The sequence below is a fragment of the Esox lucius genome, chromosome 3 (genome assembly GCF_011004845.1).
Source record: "Esox lucius isolate fEsoLuc1 chromosome 3, fEsoLuc1.pri, whole genome shotgun sequence".
In the NCBI taxonomy this organism is placed as follows: Eukaryota; Metazoa; Chordata; class Actinopteri; order Esociformes; family Esocidae; genus Esox; species Esox lucius.
Genome location: NC_047571.1, coordinates 22,586,420 through 22,599,331, shown reverse-complemented (window position 1 = coordinate 22,599,331; position 12,912 = coordinate 22,586,420). Strand labels below are relative to the sequence as shown.

Sequence of the window (12,912 nt, the reverse complement as noted above, 5' to 3'; positions counted from 1 at the left end):
AATAGGACAGACTTTTAATATATATGAGCATGTACCTCATAAAATGCTTTTCTGATACACACATACACACACACAAACACAGACACACACGTACATATGCACTACTCAGACTCTTAACTCACTTCCACGCTGTGTTGTCTTCCCTGTCTCTGTCGCTAGTCAGAAAAGACTGCAGTTATTACATCCAGTCATTTAGAGGCAGCAGGCTTACCCCCCCCCCCCACCCCAGCCCACCCCACCCCCAACCCGTCATTCATTCCCTCGCTCGCTCTCACCACCACATGTTCCGGCTCAGCTCCTCACTCCTCCTTTCATTGTATGCTTGTCCTCTCCTTCCAGAAAAGAAGGATTATGCATCCTCCTTTTCCCTCCTCCTCGTAGCTCATCCACTTTTATGCTGGGGTGTCGGTATCAAACGGCGCGCTTTCAGTACGCTGTCCTGCGGAGAGCCCTGGAAGTCCCTTTCTCTTTGGAACGGAGGACTTAAATGCCGGACCTCTCTGGCCAGGAAGCTTGCGCATCAGCTGTCTATGCTACAAACTGTCCCGGTGGGATCCAAGTCTTCACGGGACTCCTGTTTTCCTCACGGCTTGGCTTGCTTCTCCTTGAAGTTTAAGGACGATCAACCGTTTTTGACATCAGGCTTGTTGTAACCCTGCCTCTGCATGTTAAGTCTATGCTGTTCATGTGTGTTAGAGTCCATGCTGGCGAGTCTTAATGTGTGACATTTAGAAGACTAAAGACTGTGAGTGAGAGTGAGAGTGTTGGTGTGTGTTGCACTGTGAAGATTTGGTTGTAGTGTGGCTGGGAGAGTAAAGGCTTCTGTGTGGTTGGCTCTGCAAGTCTTGCAGTCCCAGTCATGGTTCTTGACAGGAGGACATAGATGACGTTGGAGCGGGAGGGAGACCCCACAAATATAGAGCCTCTGTCCCAAGGGAGCCTCCTGAGACTGGCCTGAGAGGAAGGGAGGAAGGGACAGGAAGAGGGATAACCCACAAATGAGAAAGAGGCAGATTGAGAGAAAGAACACGAAGGAGAAGTGGATGAAGAGCAAGAGATAAAGGGAGGAAGGCAGACGACATCAGAGGGAACTGGGGCATCATTTCTCACATGAACATTTACAGGCATTGGCTGGCGTGGAACAGCTTACTGAGAGGAGCTGCAGTCCCCATGCAGAAGGAAAAAAAAAACTGAAGAAAGGAGAGAGAGGGAAATGCAGACCGGCTGCAGGGGTCTTGCTCCTTTCTAAAGCACAGAACCACTGACACAAGCAAGCCCACAAACACTTGGACACACACACACCTGTTCCTCTTCACACTGAAAACACAGACCGTGACTTCTTGGACATAATCTGTTAAACTGTCTTCTTTCCCATGCCCTCCTCCTATTCAGTCTCCCCCCACTCTCACACAGTCGGACTCCAGCAATCGCAACAGGAGCATGTTTTTCTTATCAGCTTTGCCGCTGGTAAAATTACACAGGAGGAGCATTTTGAATCATAGGGCTCTAATCTCAAACAGATACTGAAACCCCCCCTGCACCAAAAATCAAGAAGACACCAAACCACCAACTCCCAAACATTGGACCGACCTGACTGACCTTAAGACCAAGGGGATCAGTTAAGGAGAGACCGTCCAGACACCTGGAGCCCCGTGAAGACGGGAGCAAGACAGGACAAGCCCCAGCCGTCACTGCCGGCATGCAGGTTTCGTTTGCATGTTCAGACCAGGATGGGGGTAGAGGAGGTCTGAGACCCCCGGGGAATGGAGGGCACAGCAAGCAGAACGCCACCAGCCCCAACACGGCCAGCAAGGCGCGGGCACGCTTCCGTACCGTGGCACTCATTGCACGGAGCCTGGGCTCCTTTACCAACTGCTACCACCACAACCTCAAGGAATCCACCGCCAAGCTCACGGGCATGAAGTACCGGTATGTAGATCCGTTACTGTTGTTTGTTTTACTGAACTGAATTTTTTTATTGAACTTTATTTTTAAGCCACACTGAAACCGAGGTCTCACAAATAAGCCTTGGTTATTTTTGTGCACATCTGGTCATTGATTAAAGAAAAACAGATCTAAAACTTTAACAAGAAACTGAACACATTTCTCTGTAAACAATGTCTTCTAAAATCTCGTTGAACTTTCGTAGAGGTAGTAGAGGGATTCATTTAAGCACTAACCACTTTATAAGATTTGTACTCTGTGGAAATTGAAAGCGTTTAAGCCAACTTGAATAAAGCCAATTGCTGAAATAGTGGACACGTTTCATTAAGAAGTTATTGATACTTAAGTAATGAATTCGAGTTTTTACGGTTCATTGTTATAGATAAGTTGCTCAATCATACAGTTAAATGTAGTTTTAATAAAACGTTGATTACGGCTTAGCTAAAGAATCCTTGCATCTAGAGGTCTAGAGTTTTTAAGTGTTTAGGATTACTGCGCTGTCTTGTACGTTTGGTGTGTTTATACATATAGATCAGTGTAATTGTATGTAATGATCTCCACCTCTCAGTGGAGTACAAGACAGTACAAGACGCAAAGACAATATGTTCTGTTACTGATTGCTATCCCTTAATGATGGGTTCTTGTACTCAGTCAGTGGTACTTAAATCCGCCTGCAGGTGTGGGAACATTAATTAAGTGTAACCACCACAACATAAAAAAGTACTTTATATAAGGTTTATATATTCTTAGTTTGTTAACATTTTATTCATTTTAGAGCTGTACTGTAAGCAAACAATTGGGTTATGTTCATAACCATCACATAACATAGATAACAACCGACAGAACTTTCTTTGATTGTCATGAATACAGTGCCTACGAAAAATATTCTGACCCCTACACTTTCTCCTTATTTTGATGTGTTATTGACTTGCTTTATAATATGTCCGCATTTTTTGTACATGTTTTTTAGATTGGTGCCAATTTATTGAAAATTATAAAGACCCTTTGCCATGACACTGCAAGTTGAGCTCAGATGCATCCTATGTCCTTTGATCATCAGTGAGATGTCTCTAGAACTTGGTTGGAGTCCACCTCCACCTGTTGTACATTTTATTGATTGGACATGATTTATATAAGCACACACCTGTCTATAAAATGCATTGTACAACAATACCTGTAAATGGGAAATCAAGTTATGAAATCCTAAAGTCAATCCATAGATCTCTGACACCGTCTGGAGTTTGCAAATAAAGTCCCTGATGTAATCAAAATCAAACTTTTAGGCTTGAATGCCAAGAACTACATCTGGCGAAAACAAGGCATCATTCATTACCTGGCAAATACCATCCCTGAAACATGGTGATGGGAGCATCATGCTATGGGGATGCTTCTCAGTGGCTGGGACTGGGAAACTGGTCAGGACTGAGAGAATGATGACTGGAGACAATTACAGAGAGGTCATTGAATACAACCTGAGACAGAGCGCACAAGACGTCAAATTGGCGCAAAGATTAATCTTACAGCACAACAACAACCTTAGGCACACACCCAAGTAAACACTGGAATTCCTTCAGCACAGGTCTGTGATTGTGCTTAAGGTGACAAGCTAAAGCCTGGACTTGAACGCTACTGAACATCTGTGAGGAAAACTATCACAGATCATAGACGCTCTTCATCAAATCTAATTGAGTTTGAGAGGATATGCAAGGAAGAATGGGAGGAATTGCCCAAATCCAGGTGTGCAAAGCTAGTAGAGGCAATGCCTATCTAAGATGAATCAACGATGGAAATGCTGCCAAAGGTGTTTCTACAAAGTACTGAATAAAGAGTCTGAGTGCTTATGTAGAGGAGATATTTATTAGTATTTATTTATTTCAAAAAGATTGAAAAAAAAGATTAGTTTTTTTGTCATTATGGGATATTGTGAATAAATTGACATTAACAAAATCATTTTACAAAATCTGAAGTACGTGAAGGGGTCTGAAAAAGATATTGTACGTGTTGTTACAAATACCGCATTATTTTATGGATCATTAAGACACCTCCAAATACCTATGAAAACCTTATTCAGGTTACTGGTATCAGACATGTACCATAACTCTCTGTTACTGTACCGAGGACATGTGTCAGGGTGAAGATAAAAGACCCTCTGACTGATGACTGACTTAAGGGTAAGTGGCATTATTATATGATCAAAATGGTCAGTGTCCAAAAGTATTTTTAGCTATTCCAAGGGACATAACACAGGATTGTAATAATACCTGCAAGATGTTCTAACATGCTATAAATCAACACTAACATGAATTGCCTTGACTAGTCAACATGTGTGAAACCTACAATATTAATAAAATGACCTGACCAAGACAAAAAAGCAAAAGCAGATATATTTATATTTATTTTATTTATAAATCACATCAATGTGTGCACAGTTACAAATTGCCAGATTTCAGTATAATGTAATCAATACATGTTTACAGGTGTGCTAAGGTGTATTGGAATGATTTCCCTTATGTGATTTGTACTATTGTTTGGGTCTCATAACCAAGAACTACAATAAGATTATGCAATATATATGGACAGTGTCATTACACCATTACGACAAGTCATGAAAACATATTTCTGCTGTTATGACAGGTTAAGACCATGTTATGACATGCTATGAAACAATGATTCCCTAGCAACGCTACAAGTGCATGGAATGGTAATGTTTCCTATTTCATGACTTGTAGCGCATTCATTCATTAAATATTGAGGGATAGAGAGTTAGTGGATGATATCATTATATATAACTAAGTACCAGTGCCTGGACAGCAGAAGTAAGCATACTTATTAATGGCATAAACAGTGTTGATAAATGAGCTATACGTTGTTGCTTTAGGTGGAAGAGGATGTTATCGTTTCTTCTTTATGGCAAAATGAAGTTGGCTTTTTTGTATGCAGTATTAACAAGTATTCAACCATATGCTATTTGACTACGTTTCCAAATAACCTTTGAGATTTAATGCTATGCAGGTTTAATTATATTCCTGTAAAATGCTTATGTGAGGTAATGCACATAGTGGAAGAAATAACTGACAGCTATTTAATGTTTAATTGTTTTTTTTTGTATTCACTGTTGAGAATTGCCAGTGATTAAGTGGACTCTCTGCATTGGAGAAACATTTGATACTTGTAACTGTTGTTACTGCTAGATTTATGACATCTCTACACCAGTTTCCATAACAACATTGAAATGGCAAATGTCAATTTGAATGTGACTTTTCTAAAAAGGCTTGACTGGAGTATTGTTGACCAAAAAATTTGCTGTAACTCTAAGTTCAATATAATGAAATATACTTAAAACATATATCATGTATATCATGATAATGTGTTAGTGTTTTATTAGGATTTTGGCATACCGTTTTCTTTTCCATTTTTAGTCCTTTATGTACTTTCATTTCATAACTCATTCTGCCTCTCTATTTGTATTTCTCTCTTTCTTTTACTGCCTCGCTTTAATTAGTTTCTCTGTCTCTATTAGCCTCTTTCTTCCTTGCTCTTTCTGCTTCTATCACTTTCTAACTTTCTCTCTTTTTCTCTCTCCTTCTGCTTCTTTCTCTTGCTGCCTCTCCCTTCTTGCTAATCTTACTGGAAGAGAACATAAGACCACAGTTAAAGGAAACATAACACAGTTAGATCTCAGATTTTAAACCTCCTTTGTCTATCTCTATGCTGCACATAAATGTTTTGCTGAGGATTGTAAATGTGTTTGTGTGCCTGTGTGAGTTCATCACAGTATGTGTGCGTGTGTGTGTATGTGTGTGTGGGTGTGTTTGTGGCCCTCCCGCTCTGCCTTTCATATGCCACATTGAAAGATACAGTGGGGAGAACAAGTATGTGATACACTGCCGATTCTGCAGGTTTTCCTACTTACAAAGCATGTAGAGGTCTGTAATTTTTATCATAGGTACACTTCAACTAGTATTAAGTATTTGATCACCTACCAACCAGTAAGAATTCCGGCTCTCACAGACATGTTCATTTTTCTTTAAGAAGCCCTCCTGTTCTCTATTCATTACCTGTATTAACTGCACCTGTTTGAACTCGTTACCTGTATAAAAGACACCTGTCCACACACTCAATCAAACAGACTCCAACCTCTCCACAATGGCCAAGACCAGAGAGCTGTGTAAGGACATCAGGGATACAATTGTAGACCTGCACAAGGCTGGGATGGGCTACAGGACAACAGGCAAGCAGCTTGGTGAGAAGGGAACAACTGTTGCCGCAATTATTAGAAAATGGAAGAAGTTCAAGATGATGATCAATCTCCCTCGGTCTGGGGCTCCATGCAAGATCTCACCTCGTGGGGCATCAATGATCATGAGGAAGGTGAGGGATCAGCCCAGAACTACACAGCAGGACCTGGTCAATGACCTGAAGAGAGCTGGGACCACAGTCTCAAAGAAAACCATTAGTAACACACTACGCCATCATGGATTAAAATCCTGCAGCGCACGCAAGGTCATGTGATCTGATGAGACAAAAATAGAGCTTTTTGGTCTAAACTCCACTCGCCATGTTTGGAGGAAGAAGAAGGATGAGTACAACCCCAAGAACACCATCCTAACCGGGAAGCATGGAGGTGGAAACATCATTCTTTGGGGATGCTTTTCTGCAAAGGGGACAGGACGACTGCACCGTATTGAGGGGAGGATGGATGGGGCCATGTATCGTGAGATCTTGGCCAACAACCTCCTTCCCTCAGTAAGAGCATTGAAGATGGGTCGTGGCTGGGTCTTCCAGCATGACAACGACCTGAAACACAGCCAGGGCAACTAAGGAGTGGCTCCGTAAGAAGCATCTCAAGGTCCTGGAGTGGCCTAGCCAGTCTCCAGACCTGAACCCTATAGAAAATCTTTGGAGGGACAGGCCCGAAACCTGAAGGATCTGGAGAAGGTTTGTATGGAGGAGTGGGCCAAAATCCCTGCTGCAGTGTGTGCAAACCTGGTCAAGAACTACAGGAAACGTATGATCTCTGTAATTGCAAACAAAGGTTTCTGTACCAAATATTAAGTTCTGCTTTTCTGATGTATCAAATACTTATGTCATGCAATAAAATGCAAATTATTTACTTAAAAATCATACAATGTGATTTTCTGGATTTTTGTTTTAGATTCCGTCATTCACAGTTGAAGAGTACCTATGATAAAAATGACAGATTTCTACATGCTTTATAAGTGGGAAAACCTGCCAAATCGGCAGTGTATCAAATGCTTGTTCTCCCCACTGTATATGAGGGTGTAATCCTGAAGCAGTGTGCCTACAGAGCAAGAGGGGTGAGAGCAGCAAGACCACACAGAACCACAACGTGATAATACAACCATTAGATTAATTCACAGTTGTCATGGAGATGGGAACATTTTTATTTTAATTCAAACAAGCGGGGGCACCCAGCATACTTGTGGTGAAAGAGGTCAATGGAAAACTGACAATTGTGGTAGAAAAATTACACCATCAATGGAGCAAAAAGTCAGATCTAATAAAGTGGAGAGTGTAAAAAATCCAACAGGCCAATCGTGTGGTTTCCCAGGTCCAATTTGTGTATATTTGGTTGGTTTCGATCTGTACCATTTCATTTGATGTAATGCAGTTGATTCGAGAGATTACATAAATATTGGAGTTGATATCCATGCAACAAAATGTGTTTTAGTTTTCGTAACCATGTCTTCGATTCTCTTTGTAATGAGAAGCACTATCTAGAATGTTAGAATGTATTATTATAAACATACTATTATCATAACACTTCACTCAGCTGCACACATAAATTACTTACTTATGGTTTCTAAGAGGTTTGTCTCAATTTTCCTAATAGAATCTAAACCATGTACTAGAGGACGCTTAGTAAGCCATCCTACATGGTACGATATTAGAGACAGTTAAATCTGGAACCTATAACCTTCTGGTCGGAACTCAATATCCCATAGTGCACCAGTAGAAACTGTATTTTGTGTGGTGATCTTCAAATAGTCATGCTCTGATGCCCAGTACTGCACTGCAGATGGGCAGGCTACTCCCCTGCTGCTGTGGCCTTGGACCATGGCCTATCACAGAGCAGCAGTGGGATCGTGTGTGTGTGTGTGACTGACAGAAAGAAAGAGGTCTATCACTGCATATTTCCCCCCTAACCAGCCTGGTCTGAGTTTCTAAAGTACCCTAAAGCTTCAACTTGTATTCGTTTTGAAACGGCCACCAACAACCCAACTTTCAAATGAACTTTCAGGGAAACTGAGAAATCACGGTCACATTTGACACTTTGAGTGCCAGAGTCCCCAACTGCCACAGACTTTACATTCACAGTTAGGATCCAGGAAAGTAGGTTTTGTCTCCCCAAAATGGCACCATATTCTATTAAGTGCCATCTTTTTTTTACTCGGGTCTATGAGATCACATTATAATGACGCTGGGTGGCATTTCAGATAGCAGGCCTGACTTTGGGCACCTAGTTTTAATCAACTGGTGACTTATCAGACCTTAACCGCCCCCATCTCCAAGTCCTTCCCTCCACGCCGATGTGACACTAAAACTATAATCAACATCACCTGAAGCGCCTTGCTTTTTCGTCTTTTCCCTGGAGAAAACCGTCATTCAGTAACGGACGTGTGGTTCACCCATGACAGTGGCTCCTGTGTGACACCTGTGTTTGTAATGGAGTTAACCGGTTCTTTCCCATAATGGACGTAACCTGCTCTTTTCTATCTTTCCACATAAGGGTAATGGGAAAATAAATTCTGCTTACCCTGACATATTTCCCCAGTGTGAGTCATTTATCACTTCACGCCCGAGTTGCCCCTTCGTGTGTGTTGGTTTGTGTGTGTTTGTTTGTGTGTGTGTGCACTAGTATAGGCTGTGTGTGGTGGTATATCCTAATAAGCAAACAGCCCTTTCAACTCCCCCTTGTATAACAGATCATGTGCTGAGTCCTAGTACAGAGCGCCCCATCAAAACCCTTTGGATTCTTCCACGTTTTATTGTGTGACAACATCAAAATAGGTTTAATCTTGATTTCTGTTTTGTATTTGTCATTTATTTATGAGAATTTGAAGTAGTTATTCTTCACTTTGACATCATGGACTTTTTTCTGTTAATCTGTGGCCAAAAATACTAATTAAGGGAAGGATGAATGGAGCAAAAAACAGAAATGTCCTTGAAGAAGATAGAGCACACAGGAACTCAGACGGGGTGAAGATTCATCATTCAGCACAACGACGACCAGAGGCAGGCAGCCAAATCAACGCTGGAGTGGCTTTGAGACAATTCTGTGAATGTAGATGAGTGGCCCAGTCAAAGCCAAGACTTCAATTATATTAACAATACTTGGAAATAGATGAAAATTGATGTTCATCAAAGGTCTCCATCCAACTTGACAGAGCTAAAACAATTTTGCAAAGATGAATAGGAAAATATTGCTGTATCTAGATGTGCATAGCTGGTAGAGATGTACCCAAATAGACTCATGGCTGTAATTACTGCCAAAGGTGCCAAATAGGCAACTAGGGGGTAAATACTGATGCAATATATTATTTTCTTTCTATTTCCAATTTCATGTTGTCACACATTCCAAGGGGCTGAATATTTTTGAGAGGCACTGAATAATCCAAATAACAAAATAGAACAGCACCAACACCTCCTACAAATTGGCTTCAAATGTTTTAGTTTTTTTAAACTTGCTGCACAAATAGTTGTTATTGCTGCACAATTGTTTCGGTTCTGAGCCCTTCAGTGAGCATGAAAGACAATGACAATCAGTGTCACAGAAACAGGCCAAAAACATGTGAACATAATCAAACAATCTCAATGGGTTTTGGCCAAATCCCAGTAGGAGGGAGCTGTGGAGGAAATGCTGACCCTTAAAAGTAAGGGAAAGTATTCAGGTCACGTTATAATACCCATTCTACATTATAATCTAGTGCATGGCTATCCAACCTTAGGCTGCTGATTTTTCATTATAAGACACTTTCAACCATATCACCTAAGCCCTCATACACCTTCAATCATACGACACTATTTAGTCCAGTTCCCAACTCTGACTGGAAAATGGCAACAGGGTGATTTATTGCTCTAATAGGGACCACACTTTAGGGTACCAGGGACACACATCTCATAATCGACTGGCAGATAAACCATATAGCCAACCTCTACCGGCCAAGACAGAATGCAGTGCAATAAAAGAATGAATTATAGCACAATTAACAACTACTTAGAGGTAGACAAATGCCTTTCCCATAACATAAACATATAGATACAGTAAATCATGCACGTGTATGTCTTCAAAAATAATTGGCTGCAGTAGACTGCAAGATCCTACCATGTGTTATAACCAGAAATCAAACCAGACCTATGATAAAGGGCACCCTTGTAATTAGTAACCATAGAAGACTAAAGATACATCTGAACTTTCTTTGTTCTACATCGATGTAATACATTCCAAAAAAAGCTTAGTCGGGATGTGAGTGTCATTTCTCTCCTACTTTCATTTCCTTTGATTAAGTCCTTCAGGGTCTAGACTAGGGGCCCAGAATTAAACTTTAATTGTAGCCTATAACATGCACACTCGCGCACACACACACACACACACACACACACACACATACTCTGACCGAGCCCTGTGGGGGAAGCAGCTGTCATTTTGCAGTTCTCATTCAGTGTCATATAGGATACTACAGCAGTGGAATATGTTTTATCTGCTTGGGACTTTCAGATTCTCCCGTGTTAATTTCTACATGTTGGAGTCTGTGTCTCTCTCTCTCTCTCTCTCTCTCTTTTTCTCTGTCTCTGTTTATCTCATATCTCTCTCCATTTGTATCTCTCATTTTGCCTCTGTACTTTATCTATCTTTTAGTTACAGCATTACTCAATTTCCTGATTTCTGTTTTTGTCTCTGTCCCCTCCCTCCTCTCTCTCGCATTCCCCCAGTCTTTCACAATTCAGTGAAATTCTAATTATTGGGAAGGGAAACATTGTTTCTCTCTCCTGGTTACTATATCACTTTAGTTCCATAATGGCCAACTCCTTTCTCCATATACTGTTTCCCTCCCAATCTGCCCTCCACACACCGCCCCACCCTCTCTCACAACCTCCCTCGCTCTCCCTAACCCTCTCCATCACCTTTTGTCTCACTCCACTAGTAAACGTCAGTGGAAGACAATTGCAGGTAATCCCAGCCTAACCACTGATCATTTCCTTTCTGCAACTTCAAAGCTGGCAGCCCCTAATCTCGTAATTTTCCCTCAAAGTTATTTTCCTTGTCTGGGTTTGAAGAAAATGCAATGAAATTGTTTCTCAGGGAAACCATTTATTCCACATCTCTGTTAGATCTCTGTCATCTCTGTCAGTTTAAGGGTTCACTATTCTACTATTGTCACAGAGTGATATCATTTTTAATAATTTGTACCACAGGATGTTAATTTGATAATATATTTTGAACAGATGATGTTTAAGTCCTGGACCAAAATAGCACTAGTGAGTGGCCAGATAGCAAGAGACGTTTATGTGAAGTGACAGGATGGTTTGTACGATTAAGGAGTCTTCAAGTGACTCATTTGACATTTCCCTTCAAGGCTTCGTTTAGGCATCACCCATGCATAAGAAACTGTGTTTAGTGTACAATATGTTTTGCATGTTGACTGTACTGAATGTATTATATGTTAATGGCCCAGTCCAAATCTGTTCTTCTAGACACACACACTTTAAGAATCTATGTTTCCCCTGACCGTTAACACCTAACTCTAACACTTCAACACCTCAATTACAAATTCTACCCTAAACATAAACTCTTAGCTGGTAAAAGCCTTTTTCCTTGTGGGGATAGGAGAAGGTTATACCTGTAATCTTCCCATTTCAGCCCTTCAACTATTTGGCTTAAAGTCCCAATTTGTTCAGTAATTGGGGTGTTTCTCCACCCTGGCCCTGATGCCTTGTAGCTCCTTAGGCAGTTTTACTTCCCAAAGACTGAGCTCATTCAGTAGACATTGTAGCTAGCCTTCCAGACGATGCACATACCCCTTCATTTACAGGAAAGGAATGGCAATCTACAGCCCCCAGTCATTATTGTACAATAAGCAGCGCTCCTAGAAAGAACATTGTAGGTAAGTAAAATATGAATAAATGTGTATTATATAATGAAAGACAGCGAGACAGATTTATAGTCGGACATTCACAGGACTCAATGGAACGCTTCCCAGCCCAGAGACGTTATTGTAGTCCTGGATTATCCAGAGCTGCTGCTATCACGTTAGAAAAGGTTTCAATCAGTAAGTAAGAGTAATTTTGAATTTTGATCTATAACTTGGTCAATACCTGGACCTAATATTCAGAGTACATACAGTGGAAATAAAAGGCCTACACACCCCTGTGAAAATGCCAGGTTTTTGTTATGTAAAAGAATGAGACAAAGATACTTCAGAACTTTTTCCACTTTTAATGTAACCTACAGTATAATGTGAACAATTGAAAAACAAACGGAAATGTTCAAGGGGGAAAAATGAAAAATAAAACAATAACCTGGTTGCATAAGTGTGCGCATCCTCTTATAACTGGGAATGTGGCTGTGTTCAAAATTAACCAATCACATTCCACCTCATGTTAAATAGAACTCATTACACACCTGCCATCATTTAAAGTGACTCTGATTAATCACAAATAAAGTTCAGCTGTTTCCTGACATTTTCTTAGTTGCATCACAGATCAAAAGCCATGGTCCGCAGAGAACTTCAAAAGCATCTGTGGGATCTCATTGCGGAAAGATATCAGTCAGGAGAAGGGTACAAAATAATTTCCAAAGCATTAGATATACCATGGAACACAGTGAAGACAGTCATCATCAAGTGGAGAAAATATGGCACAACAGAGACATTACCAAGAACTGGACATCCCTCCAAAATTGATGAAAAAACGAGAGGAAAACTGGTCAGGAAGGCTTCCAAGAGG

The 12,912-nt window shown here is 40.9% G+C and overlaps 1 protein-coding gene across 1 annotated transcript in view; it reads left to right on the top strand.

The window, feature by feature from the left end:
* The first annotated feature begins 278 nt into the window (after positions 1–278).
* The window catches only part of kcnab1b (potassium voltage-gated channel, shaker-related subfamily, beta member 1 b), a 34,524-nt gene continuing 21,890 nt past the window's right edge, over positions 279–12,912 (top strand). Inside the window, exon 1 of the mRNA XM_020042414.3 lies at positions 279–1,929. Coding sequence (XP_019897973.1) covers positions 1,700–1,929 — 230 coding nt within the window. The 5' untranslated portion in view covers positions 279–1,699. The remainder of the gene's footprint in view (positions 1,930–12,912) is intronic.